Below are 14,393 nucleotides of genomic sequence, written 5' to 3'. Positions count from 1 at the left end.
TAACGTTTCTATGTTCCTTCTTAATGCTAACTGTGTAAATAATTATTGATAAAATGTTTATGATAATCTGTTGTTTGTTTACCTTCAAGCTTTGCGTGTGCCCGTGAGCGCCCATAGCGCCAGCACACACACATATCATGTACATCTCGACATGCGAAATTGTTTCCCTATGTTTTCATTGGAGTTGTACTCAATACTGATCCATCCAAAGAGTTTGTAATGTAGTCAAATGTTTACAAACACAAGCGCAGCCGTTTAGAGGTCATTTCTGGCTAATGATGTCAGAATTTACCGGCATTTTGGAATGGATGTGTGAATGCTCTTTTCCGGAAAAATTTCGTAACGTCCTCGCCTGTGTGAACAGCGCCTTTTTATATATATACCGGTAAAGTCGTTCCGGAAATTTTCCGGATATTTACCGGTATCACTGTGTGAAAGGGGCTTGACAGTCTTTTGCAATGGAAGTTCATGGGATAGTTGCTAGGGTGCAGTATGTGGTAGTTAGGGTGTGGCTAGAAACTTAAAAGCTCATCAGTTATTGGCAGTTAGGTAGTCTGAGTTAAATGAGCTCAGCCATTAGTCTGTAGGCAGTGGTGTAAAGTAACTAATTACAAATACTCAAATTACTGTAATTGAGTAGTTTTCTTTTTCAGACAATGTGTACTTTTAGTTTTCCTTGAGTATATTTTTAGTGCTGTATCTGTACTTTCACTACTTTCCTTCAACCTGCAGTCACTACTTTATTTTTTCTTAGTTATGGGAATTAGAAAAATCAGTCCTGTAATTCCTGTCCAGTCAAATCACACATAGGTAAAATGCATCATAATGAACTACCTCAAGACATGTGCACTTTACATTGCAGCAAACTGTTTGGAAGCATTAAAGATGTTCAAAATAAAAGTTGATTTTTATGTCAAGGTCAAAGCTCTATTTAGTAAAGCTTGTCTAGTAGGGATGTAACGGTATTGTAAATACCGTCATACTGCAATATTAATTTTTTTCGACATTACCGAAGTCGCATGACTCGGTAAAACTATAGGTCTTCTGAGAAAATTTGCTCAGGCGAATGAAGCGAACGGGAGGTAGCGAAAACTACAATTCCCATCAGCCCATGCTTGACCATCATCCCTTGCGGTCTGTTGTCGCTACAGATCCAGTAATGCGGAAATGGAGTGTGCTGCTAGAAGCAGGGATGAAAAAGAGCTGAAAAACTCTAAAGCGGGTGTTGTCGCCGCGCGCGTACTGAATAGCGGTGTTGTCGCGCGAGTTCTTATCAGCTGTGTTGTCGCGCGAGTTCTTATCAGCTGTGTTGTCGCGCGCGTACTGAATAGCGGTGTTGTCAGCACACTGTTCAGATTGATGCAGACATGAGACCTCTATCTTACTCATGGTTTGTCCTCTCAAGTGGGGGAAAGACAATGCACAACGTTACCCACTGCTGTCAACCTGGGCCAAGTCATATCTCTCTTGTCCCAGAAACCTCAGTCCCAAATGAGAGGTTTTTTTTTCTGTTGCAGGGGACATTGTAAATGCCCAGAGATACCAGCTTTTACCAGATTATATTTATATGATAATTTTCCTTTAAACCCATCTCTATCTAAGTGAGTGAGTGAGTGATTAAATGTTGAATGTGATGAGTTTTCAACAATACTAAATTGAAACTTTATTTTTTTTACATGGTTTAATATTTTTTTGTTATTAAAATTGAAGTTCCTGTTTCAAAGCTTACAGATAGATGGCTAATTTGTATGTCATTGACAATTTTGGCACTTTTTTGGGAGTATTTTCATAAGTTTTGTTTTTCCTGTAAATGATTCAATAAATACCGTACCGTGACATTCATACCGAGGTATTACCGTACCGTGAAATTCTGATACCGTTACATCCCTATTGTCTAGTGTTGATTTCAAAGCCAACACAAAAAAAAGAGAAAAGGACTGATTCTTGTATTGTTTCTGATGCCCCTGACTGTTTCTATATTTACACACACCATGTGAGAATGTCTGTGTTTGTGTGTATTTGATAGCCAGGGCCAGGAGTTCAGCCTCCAGATGAGCCACAGCTGTTGTGCCTTTCAGGACATGCACACATTCCTCTCTTTCAACCAATCATAATCAATGGTGACCATCAAGGAAACAATAGTGACTAATCTGTACATAACAGCACGCTCATTCCAGACACATGCTGGGCATGGAGAGTAAACTAGACCGAACTTGAGAAAATAAGGTGTATGGAGAGTCTGGTGATCTGTCATACTTTTTAGAACGAAAGACAAAGAGCTATTAGAAATGGATGGATGGACGAACAAAGAGGCTGGATTAATGAAAGGAATAATGCATGGCTAGTCAGATCACTCATCTCTTTACCAAGCGGCTCGGCATTCCGGCTGTAGTTGGTGGTTTTCTTGCAGATGTAAGGCAGGGCTGACTCACAGGACAGACTCTGCCAGGAGCCGAGAGTGGAGTTAAACAGCCCACACTGCTGGTTCTGCTGCACTGGTGTGGAGCTCAGATCTGGACAGAATTGATGAACACTCAATATTATGCTCATTCACAAGATCAGAATTCAAATGTTGAGATTTTTTTGGTCATGTCTGAAATTTCTCAGAAAATGTTGCCCAATGTAAAACACAAAAATCCACATCAGTTTAAAGTTTGGGGCCACTTCCAAATGTGGATTTAATGCATATACAGTATTTTGAAGGCAAAATTATTAGACATCCTGTGAAATTTTCATTCTTTTTAAATATTTCCCTAGTGATATTTCTAAGTCTTTCAACAGTGGGGGGATTTATTTTTATATTTTTTAAACATAACTAATTCCTAGGGCCAGACAGAATCTGCAGACATTTTTTGCTATTTCTGCTGGGAATTTTGGTAAAAATCTGTGGATTTCTGCGGAATTATTTTGGGAGTAAACTAAAACTTTATTTTGTGAAATAAAAAATAATATCTTTTTACTTGTATTTAATATTTAAAGTGCAAATCCAATTAGATCCACTCTATTTGGTAAATAAAGGAAGTCTCTTATATATCTACTAAAAGACACAAAATATTACTGTACAAACTGCATTGTACATAAATCAGATGAACATTTTCATATTAGTCAATAATATTACTGTAACTAATTAAAAAACGTAATAAATATATATTTACACACATTTACTCAAGTAAATAAGCAGAATTAATAATGGGCTACAAATCTGCGGAATTCTGCGAGCGCAGATTCCATGTGGACCTAGTAATTCCTATTAAATAATTTATTTCATCTTTGCTATATATGATGACAACAGATAATACTTCACTAGTTAATTAAGATACTAGAATTCAGCTTATAGTACTATTTAAAGGCGTAACTAGGCAAGTTAGGTTAAATTAGGCAAGATATTAACAATCAAACAAAATATATTAAGGGGCTTAAAATATTTTCTTAATTTTAAGTGAAGTTTCACAAACTAACTTCAAGAGGAGCACATGATATGATTGATTATGGCTCGTTTCTCATCTGTAGGTAGTAAGTCAATCGGATCATTCCAAACTCACTATAAATAAGCCGACTAGCATTACTTCCTTATCTTCGTTTTTTGAAGAATCCCCCCTTCCACCCCATCTCCCCCTTTCCTCCTTTACCACGGGGAGCTCTCGAGAACTACCTGATCTCGTACTCCCTTACATGCTCATTGACCAGGCGGGAGCCCTGGGCTCAATCATCTCCGAGCTGAGGGTTCTCTCCCAGGACAGCATGCCAAACCTGCCATTATTATCAAGCAATATCTAAGTGCGAACTCTTGAAAAAAAAAAATTCAAACTTCTTTTATTCAAGCTAAACTAATAAAATAACCATCTAGAAAAAATCATAACTAATACTAAAATACTATACAATATTATGATTAATAAAAAAGTCCTTGCTCTGTTAAACATCACTTGACTATAACACTCATCATCTTTTATCTGGTTATCAGTTTTTGTTCTTTCCTTGCTCAATGCTGAATTGGTAATGATTGTTGAGTTGACCTTGTGTTCAAAATTTTATTTTAGTATTGTCTAGATCAGTGGTCACCAAACTTGTTCCTGGAGGGCCGGTGTCCTGCAGATTTTGCTCCAACCCTAATCAAACACACCTAAACAAGCTAATCTAGGTCTTACTTGGTATACTTGAAACATCCGAGCAGGGGTGTTAAGGCAAGTTGGAGCTAAACCCTGCAGGGACACCGGCCCTCCAGGACCGAGATTGGTGACCCCTGGTCTAGATATTTTAATGAGTCATGAGACCATAGTGTTGAAAAGAAACTCCATATGCACCTGATCTCTGTCACCCTGATAAAGGCAAGTTTTGGCCAAAACGCATAGGTGCAGTTTTAAGGAATAGCCATGTCAATAAAGTATTTTTATTATTTTTTCCACCTTTTTTCGAGTGCCTTGAACTGACTTTTGCTGTTTATTCTGATGAATAACTTACCCAAAGAGCACCAACACATTAATTAGGATACCCCTGAGAATTTTTGTACACATTTCTTCGCTTTAAATGTGTGCATTTCATTCCACTCTTGGCGTCTGGTTCACAGCTGTTGTGTATACATTACAGCCCTTTTTATGATTGCAGTATTTAAAAAAAAAATGCTTTTATTATATAACTTTTTTTGTAATAAACTGATCTTAAGTATACTTTTCTAGACTTTTGAACAGATTAATTAGTGAAAGTCCATCTATAAAGTAAGAGTCAATTATTGTTCTCATAGAAAATGACACAAAATCTTTCATGTTGGAGATTAACGAAAACACAATGGATATGAGGTAAAGTGTAAAAAAATCACGGTCAAAATATTGGTTTAAGATTTGGATGTAAATACAAACTAAATCATCCTTTAGAACTGGTTACGTTAAACCAATTCACCAGATTGGACTGATCCACCTGAAGCAGTTTGCAGCTTGAGTCAGCACAGGTTTGCAAAACCCCTATTAAACAATAATTGATCATACACTGTAAAAAGTAAATGTTATTTTACAGATAATTGTCGGTATAACGCCCCTGCTGCCAGAAAATTACATTTTTTTCATGTTTTTTTTTACAGTGTAGAAAATTGGCATGAAATTGCTAGAACGCTTCTTTGTGAATACAAACATGTCCCAGGACTGATGGTGACCTGCTAACGGTAAAATTGGCAGTCTGATCAATCTCAGAATGTGTTTTTTTTTTACTTTATTATAACAGGACAGTAACTGGACAAGGGATCTAATATGATATATTTTTAAGCTATATTTATGAATTTGACAAATTTTCAAAAATCATTTTTACAGCCTAATTATTTGTCCTTTAGAGCCCTTTTAAATAGCTTCTATTAAAAACAAACAACGGCTGTACCTGCAGTATAACCGACAAGGCTCAAAGGAGATCCATCAGACCACTGCCATCCCCCGTGCTGACTGAGATGGTTTAATCCAATCCAGACCATCACACCCATATCTGAGAGTCTTCCTGGTGGAACACAATAACAACTGTTATGCGCCAATTAAAAACACAAAACCAGATTTAGAAGGAACATTTCCAACATTGTGGATTTCCATTTACACTTCTAAGCCCAGACCGACAAAAGTGCTAAAAAAATGAGCCCATGTGACCATCTGCCCTAATTTTCTGTACTTTTTAAAAAACTAGATAGTCCTTTTGTGGTAGTGTGTTTTCCTTCAATGAAAAATACAGTCTGGTATTCTGTGAAGGGCATCCGCTGCGTTAAACCTATACTGGATAAGTTGGCAGTTCATTCCACTGTGGCGACCCCAGATTAATAAAGAGACTAAGCCGAAAAGAAAATGAATGAATGAATTACAACAACACATCATTGTAAATTGGATTAATCCTTGCTTGTGCACGAGCCAAATGTATCTGGCATACATTAATGCCATGCCATTATCTAATGGTAAGACTCAAACCAGCAATAGAGTGGAGGAACTATGACATCAATTTGTATGCAAAAACCCGGAAGCGAGTTAGCATTTTAGCACTTCCGGTTCCCTCGTCCCAAAGTCAATGGGTTTTTTGAATGGGGTTTCAGTAAAATCGCTTAAATAAGGTCCGTGGCGAACACCAACTCAAGATACTTTCACGTTTTGTTCTACGACATAAAAAACATCAGTTACAGCACACTCTTCAACTTTTAAATCGATTATGCTTCTTTAAAAAGACGGTTGCTATCAAGTTGCTAAATGGGACTACAGGCGGCGTCGGGGACATTTATACGTCATCGAGCTGATCTGGTCTGGAGCGCAGCTCACTTGTGTTGGCCGTTTGGATTTGTCTGTGATTTAGGTATTTTCATGAATACTATTTTATAGTTTGTTGTATTATTCTAATTGAGAATTCAAATTGTGTGTAGATAATTCCTTCACATGTAAAGGCTGTCAAGACAGACTAATTTGTTGATCATTTATTTTAATTAAACGATATTATGAAGATACTGCTCACCAGTGCAGCAGCCTGTTTCTTTTCTGCTCTCAGTAATGCAAACGTGTAAATAAATGTGTAAAAATACGTGCATGTTAACTGTCATTTTAACGTGATCAAGTGATTTCTCAACTTTATTTCTTCATCTGAACACATTTAACTGCAGTATTTACACTCCTCCATAAAAAGTTCAGCATATGTGACTGTATGGGCTGCTTTTTGCTGTACGTCGTGACAAAAAAGGAATTATGAATGTTGCTCTGTGCCCAAGTTGATGGAATTTGCAAGCATTTGATTGACTTGTTCCTCCTCACGCCTCATTTCTGTCGTCTGTTAAGGTAAGCGGGCTGTGTGCAAGCGAGCGATACACTTATTTAAATATGTCTCATAATAATACTATATAGGCACATTCATACACATTTTTAAAACTTTTAGAACAACCGCAAAGCAAAACAGATGTATTTCCCACGTAAAAACGATCCAAAAGGCACATAGGTCTATGTGTTTTTGCTTATTTATTAGTTTATAATATATAGCGTGGATTATAATATAATAAACAGAGAGATTAACTCTTTGTTATGGACATTATTTCTAAAAAATAAGCTTGATAAGTCGTCTGTAGCAGGGTGGGGCTGACGACACTGATGAGCGCCCCGAGGGCACTGTAGTCTGTTTATAGCCTAATGTTAGCTTTTCAAGTCTTGCGTTTGCATTTAAGATCCAAAAGTGCTCAAAGTTGTATTTTCGTGTGAGGATTATCTGGCTGGACAAAACGTGTAAGTGTAATAAACCGTGTTTGAACACAGAGCTTATTATCTGCATTCTTCGAAAACCCTATGGGAAAATCCTATAGGGATTTTCACGAGGGAACCAATTTTATGCTAGCAGCCGATTAGCCTACAAAGTGACGTCATAGTTCCTCCACTCTATAGCATATATGTCAAAAAATAAACAAATGACTAATATCAAAATGACAAAATGAGCACATTTTTTAGCGTGTGTATACCTTTGATATAGTTCTGTTCACTGGACTGTGTGATGGACAGAAGACTTCCACCTTGCGCTTGACAGGAGGTAAGAGCTTGGCTCCAGGTTAGGATGGAGTATAAGTTAAACTGGTAACAGGCATTCAGCTCTGGATGGCTCTCCCAGAATTCATTGCAGCCTGACACTGAAAAAAAAAACAAAGAGAGTTAACCTTAAGACTTCTTTTGTGATGGGAAAATCATTAACTGAAATCAACTTTTATTTCAGGTACTAGCCATGTAAATAAGAAATGTGAAAATTGTGCATTATGTGAGATATTCATGTAAGAAATGTGTAAGGAATAATTGATGACAGGCCATTGAATTATCAGAAAATATTGCACACCATTTATCTTATAATAATTCAATAGACTGGAGTCAATTGGACTAGAGCCAGCAGCTAGCTCTCTGCAGCTCTCACATGGTCGCCCATTGAAGCTAAGCAGGCCTGCGCCCAGTCAGTACCTGGACGGGCGACCACATGATTGTTGCCGAAAATGGTGTTAGTTAGGGGTGCTAAACTTGCAGTCTATGTGAGTCCTAATGCCTCAGTATAATGATGGGGTCTCAGTGAGAGCCGTCTTCCGGATGACATGAGTGATGGGAAGTTACTGAGGTCATTAAAAATCCCAGGATGTCCTTCGAAAAAGGATAAGGGATTAATCCTGGCCAAATTTGCCCACTGGCCTCCTAACCATCCCCATATCATAATTGGCTTTATCGCTCTGGACTGTTTCTCAATTCCAAGAAAGCAGAGATTGGACTTGGGTTCTTGTGAAGACTTTACCAAGTTACCTCAGACCAACGAACGAACTCGGGAGACCACAAGAACAGAGAATGCGTTCTCTGAGAAATGAGATGCTGCATTCTTCCTGATGGTCACATGACCTTAACGTATTTTTAACTGAAAATTATGCAAACATTACAGCATTCATCCAATGATATATTGTTTTTCCCCTTTTCACAATATATACTATGTATAAATCTTTACAAATATATGTTACACAATACAAATACAACAGATTTTATTATGAATTTCAACAAATAAAATGAATGTGTTCATACCTTTATTAAGATTTTCGTAGTGATGTTTACTTTCACTCAGGGAAACTCTTGAGATAAACAAGTTATCTCTCTGAACTTTAATAATAAATCTATATAAAATGCTGTGCCTCCCACCTCCAGTCGCAAAGTCTTCCGGGACTTCTAGAGTTTGGTGCTCAGGTCTGCATCTGTGGCGTGCATCCTTGATATTAAGAATACATCCGGGTGCTTTTACGCATCCTCCGCTCTTGCAGTTTGAGTTTTGAAACTGAACTTTGGCAGTTGATGATGTTACACAAGAACACAGGGACACAAGATTGCTAAAGAACGCATATTAAGAAACAGACTCTGTCTCCTCTACACCAATCCATCCAGGTGGATGCTGCACACTGGTGGTGAATGAGGAGATTCCACCCAAAAATGTGTAACGCCTTTTAAGTGACCAGAAAAGCACTATATAAATGTAAGGAGTTTTTATTATTAATTAATTCCTCTTATACTACAATTGTCACATCTAAAACTCAGTTTAGATGTTGTGTTTTATGACATTTGCTAGGTTTTTGTCCTGTAACAGCTCCTGTGTGTAGTACTAGTTTCTCATTCAAAGCTTTTAATGTAGTTTTGATTTGATTTTTGACTTTTGCATGCTATAAAGGAACTGACATCATTTAGAGTAGTGAAATATAATATCATAGATTGTTGAATTGATCCTGTAATGCTAATCGAAATCAATCATTCAACAGCTCTGTTTATATACTACACATTGTAAAAAAATTTAAACTTTACTCTCACTTTAATTTCTTAAAAAAATGCACATACTGCAAGTCTTTAAATGAAAACATTTTGAAAAGTTAACTTTTAGTTAAGTGGCTTTACATATTCATTTACATTTATTCATTTAGCAGATGCGTTCATCCAATGTGACTTACAAGTGAGAAAAACAACAACTTTAAATCATCAAAGAGCAGAAAAATTATAAATGCTATGTTATTTTTCCTCTAAATGCAGGAGATGACAAATTGTGTCTCTTACAGGTGGTTTGTCAAAACCACTCACCAGTGTGAAAAAATATTTTTTTTTTTTTTTTTTTTTAATATATTTTTTTTACCTGGGTTTGGACAGAAACCCCATTTCTCATCTTGATCATAGCGGTTGGTGGTGGCACACCAGAGGTGACGGTCCTCTCTGCCCTCTGAGGTACAGTCCCAGAACCATTTATTGTTATAGTTGAAGGGTATGGAGCAGGTCATGCCATGAGAGTTTCCTTGAAGTGTGTGAATGTCTGTCAATGGCCAGAAAAAAAAACAATCTGTTAGAACAAGCAGAAGATTGTCAAACTAAACAAAGCTTCAGTTGTCAATAACAATATTCATTCAATCATTTTATTTTCAGCTTAGTCTCTTTCAATAACAATATCTAAATTAGTCAGGTTATTCCTGACCAATTTAGTTTAGGTCAGGAATAAAAACATACAATAAAACAGTAAATACTATCATTAAGAGGTCCCTCGGTAGTCAAGTCAAGTCGAGTTTTATTGTCATTCTGCTACATATAGTCAAACAAAATGTCATGTCTCCCTGGACCACAGTGCTACATAAATAAAAAAATATCAACATACAAAACTACTGTACAAGAAAGACCATTTTTTCCAACCTATACCTACAGTAGCAGTAATCAAACTAAGCATATATAACTACCCAAACGAGAAAAACTTTACATGCAGCAATACTGTACAATATTGCGGTAATAAATTATTTAATGTTTCCCAGTGGTGGGTAGCAGCAGGAAGGGCATCCACTGTGTAAAGCATATGCTGGATAAGTTGGCGATTCATTCCACTTTGGCAACCCCTGATTAATGAAGGGACTAAGCCGAAAAGAAAATAAATGAATGAAAGATATTTAATGTTAAAAAGCAGATATTACCATATGAGTCAGTAAGTCTCTTATATGATCAGTTAGACAATGACGATTTTGACATTGGGTTTGGTTGGTTTTGAGACTTTAAGCTTTAAAGTTTTATACATGTCAAAAACAATATTAGGATCAAGTTTTCTAAATAAAAAGTAATAAAATACTATGCAACTTTAAAAGAAACACACACAATTTACATACGCATAGTCGAATAAGAAAATATGAATGAGCTCAATTTTGACAAAAATGTCAAAATAAATCCTAATAAATTTAGGACAGGCTATTTGATGTGGTGGCTAACTCAAAATTTCGTTTGCCCTTTGTTTTAGTAACTGTGCTGTAGAATATATATTATTATCAGCTACCCAATATAAACAGTTAACTTTATCAGACGGAATTTAGTGTATAGGTAAACAGTGTATAGCACATCAATTAGGGAAAAAAACTCTACCTTCATATGGGTAAGCACATGGCCCTTCACCAGCCGCCCCAAAAATCCTCCACTGATGCAGAGCACCTCTTCTCACCACCACTTTTGAGTCCACTGCCACTAGCTTATTATTCATCGCTCCATACAACATGCCACCCCCACAGCGCCACCACATGCTTGGGAGGGAAACATCGCACTCAAAGATGCCAACGTCATGCTGCTTGGTCGTGTTGATCCCTAGGCATCGACTGGTGCCCAGATTGTATAGTCGGTGCCGGGACACCCATTTCCAAAGCAGGGCAGGAGACGAGGGGTCACAGCTGGACATCGATAGACCCGAGGAGTCAGCTGAGAGACAACGCTTCTGTGATACACTCTCCAACCGGAAAACACCTTTACCTGGGTCACACAAACACAAGCGAAAGGAAAGTGAGATATTGGTCAAGCTAACCCTGCAGAAAAATCCAGCTTAAACCAGCCTAGGCTGGTTGGCTGGTTTTAGCTGGTCGACCAGGCTGATTTTAGAGGGGTTTTAGCCATTTCCAGGCTGGTTTCCAGCCATTTTCAGCCTGGTCTTAGCTGGTCAGGCTGGAAACTGACCAGCTAAATCCAGCTAAAACCAGCTTGACCAGCCTGGTTTAAGCTGGACATAGCTGGTTTTGGCTGGGCTCCCAGCCTGGCTAGGCTGGTCAAGCTGGTTTTAGCTGGTCATCTTCCAGCCCGATCAGCTAAGAAATGGCTGGAAACCAGCCTGGAAATGGCCTAAACCCCTCTAAAACCAGCCTGGTCGACCAGCTAAAACCAGCCAACCAGCCTAGGCTGGTTTAAGCTGTTTTTTTCAGTAGGGAAAGCATGTTTTCTTGTTCAGATTACTTAAAACATTTCTAGAACATTTGTAGTTGTAGTTAAACAGTGAGGTTGCAGAAAAAAAACTGGGAGCACTAGCATTTAAAGCGGGGGAATGACATCCGACGAGATACAGAGTTTATTGTTGTCTTAGAAATAAGTGATATTGGTTACATATTATATATATTATTTACATAATGCTTTCAGCATATTATAACAGCTTGTCACCCAGTGATAAGCACGGTGATTCGGCAAAATTAACGTTAAAGTAAGCGACGTTCGTCTGACAGGTTCATTTGCGATAGCACCCTCCCAATGGATATTGGATCAGATGAAATGGCCAAGCATACAGCCCAAAATATACTACTATCTCATTGAAACTCCAAGTGAATTTACAAGAGAGAAGTTAAAGGCTTTGGATGCCAACAATTTTGTTCTGTGTGGTCATGTGCAAGAAATAATGTTCCATGATTACCAGATTCAAAACGTTGAAGTGCTAAAACCAAGGTTCTGCCTAGCCAAAGACTAGAAAAGAAGACTTCAAGTTAAGTTTTCAATTTTAGGACTTTAGAATTTGGCATCCTACCGAACAACATTACATGTTTGCTATTGCAACCGGTCTTTGTTAGCAACCGGGAACCTGTGTGAAATCATGTATGTTGTAGGTTGGTAATTCCTTTATAGTTTGCCCAAAAATGTACTCACTATTTACTAACCCAAAAGGGTTTCCAAACCTTTATGAGTTCTTTCTTCAGCTGCACAGTAAAGAGGATATTTTGAAGAAAGTGGAAATCCTGTAACCACTGACTTCAATAGTAAGAAAAACAAATACTATAGAAACCAATGGTTACAGGTTTCAATCTGTATTCAAAATAGCTTGGAACCAGTAAAGGTTGAGGAAATGATAAGGAATTTTCATTTTTGGGTGAACCATTCCTTTAATAGTAAGTTTCAGCTTTTGACTTTAACCTATTGACGATGCGGAAGTGTGCTCGTTCTTGCAATTGTTTTAGATTCAGCTGTCTATAGGAGAAATTACAAGGAACAATAAACAGTAGAAAATGGTTAAACTACTTTTACTACAAACAAATGTGTTCATGACTATATATAAAAAGATGAATAATATAATAAGAAAATATCAGTTTGCAACATCAAGAAGCATAATGAAACCAATAGAAGTGATGAGACCAAGTCTCATGTCAATGCAAGTCTTGAGCCAAACTATTCCAATGGAAGCGGCTGCTCGTATGTGCAGAACAGGGTGCCCAAACTCAGTCCTGGAGGGCTGGTGTCCTGCAGAGATTAGATCTAACTTGCCTCAACACACCTGCCATAACATTTCTTCCAAGCTTAATTACCTGGCTCAGGTGTGTCTGATTGGGGTTGGAGCTAAACTATGCAGGACACTGGCTCTCCAGGACCAATTTTGGGTAGCCCTGGTGAAGAATAAGGTCAATAGTGTGTTTTCATGCAGGTCTTCAACGTACCTATATATGTGGCAATTATGGAGATACAGTTAAAGTCAGAATTATTAGCCCCTCTGAATTATTAGCCCCCCTGTTTATTATTTTTTTTCTCCGATTTCTGTTTAACGGAGAGCAGATTTTTTCAACGCATTTCTAAACATAAGTTTTAATAACTCATCTCTAATAACTGTATAATATAATAACTAATCTTTGTCATGATGACAGTAAATAATATTTGACTATATATATATTTTCAAGACACTTCTATACAGCTTAAAGTGGCATTTAAAGGCTTAACTAGGGTAATTAGGTTAACTAGGCAGGTTAGGGTAATTAGGCAAGTTATTGTATATCGATGGTTTATTCTGTAGACTATCGGAAAAAAAATATAGCTTAAAGGGCTAATAGTTTTGACCTTAAAACGGTGTTTAAAAATTTAAAACTGCTTTTATTCTAGCCAAAATAAAACAAATCAGACTTTCTCCAGAAGAAAAAAATATTATCAGACATACTGTGAAAATGTCCTTGCTCTGTTAGACATCATTTGGAAAATAATTAAAAAAGAAAAAAATCAAAGGTGGGCTAATAACTCTGACTTTAACCGTACACGGATGTCAACAACAGCATGATTGCACAATACTCTAATATGTTGTTCTGCTTATTTATGAGTTATTCTTCTTACAAACATTTTACCACAGAAAGAACATGTACTGTTTTGACTAACTCCATTTCACAGGCTTCATTCTGCTTGATTTGCTATAACATTTGGGAGTCTTTAATATCCTAAAGATATTGTTCTATATCTGGCTAAGTACAGCCTACAATCATTTTGAGTAGCACTAATCAGCTAAATATAAACGTTTTGTTCAGTTCCACAGCATTGTTTACATTCTGCTTTCCAATATGGCCGACAATTAAAACACTATTAAGTCACAATTTACCTAAAACATAGAATATTTGAAAATATATAGAAAATAATAAAAGCTCCAATCTTTATGATTAACACTGTAAAATTTATAAATGCACCCATCAAAAAGACATACAGCTTTTCATACAGCTGTGGGTCATGCTGAAAATACTGCACAGTATTAAATAGATAGTTAACCCAAAAAATGAAAATTTCCTCACCTTTTCATGATTTACCCGCACTCAAGTAGTGCAAAACTTTGATGAAATTCTTTCTTCTATTGAACTCAAAGGATTTTATGAAGAATGTAAGGGGAAAAAA

The 14,393-nt window shown here is 37.1% G+C and overlaps 1 protein-coding gene across 4 annotated transcripts in view; it reads right to left on the bottom strand.

The window, feature by feature from the left end:
- pla2r1 (phospholipase A2 receptor 1) overlaps positions 1-14,393 on the bottom strand; it is a 95,529-nt gene that overhangs the window by 72,541 nt on the left and 8,595 nt on the right. For all 4 annotated transcript variants that reach the window (XR_012387028.1, XR_012387029.1, XM_073916389.1 and 1 more), the window contains exons 2-6: positions 10,875-11,252; positions 9,619-9,792; positions 7,448-7,612; positions 5,362-5,475; positions 2,367-2,513 (exon numbers count right to left, since the gene is read on the bottom strand). Coding sequence is in view for 2 of the 4 variants with exons in the window: in XM_073916389.1 (XP_073772490.1) it covers positions 2,367-2,513; positions 5,362-5,475; positions 7,448-7,612; positions 9,619-9,792; positions 10,875-11,252 (978 nt within the window). In the remaining 2 variants the exon portion in view is untranslated. The remainder of the gene's footprint in view (positions 1-2,366; positions 2,514-5,361; positions 5,476-7,447; positions 7,613-9,618; positions 9,793-10,874; positions 11,253-14,393) is intronic.

The sequence above is a fragment of the Danio rerio genome, chromosome 11, assembly GCF_049306965.1.
Source record: "Danio rerio strain Tuebingen ecotype United States chromosome 11, GRCz12tu, whole genome shotgun sequence".
NCBI classification, from domain to species: Eukaryota; Metazoa; Chordata; class Actinopteri; order Cypriniformes; family Danionidae; genus Danio; species Danio rerio.
The sequence above is the reverse complement of the archived record's forward strand: the minus strand, read 5'-3'. Positions and strand labels throughout refer to the sequence as shown.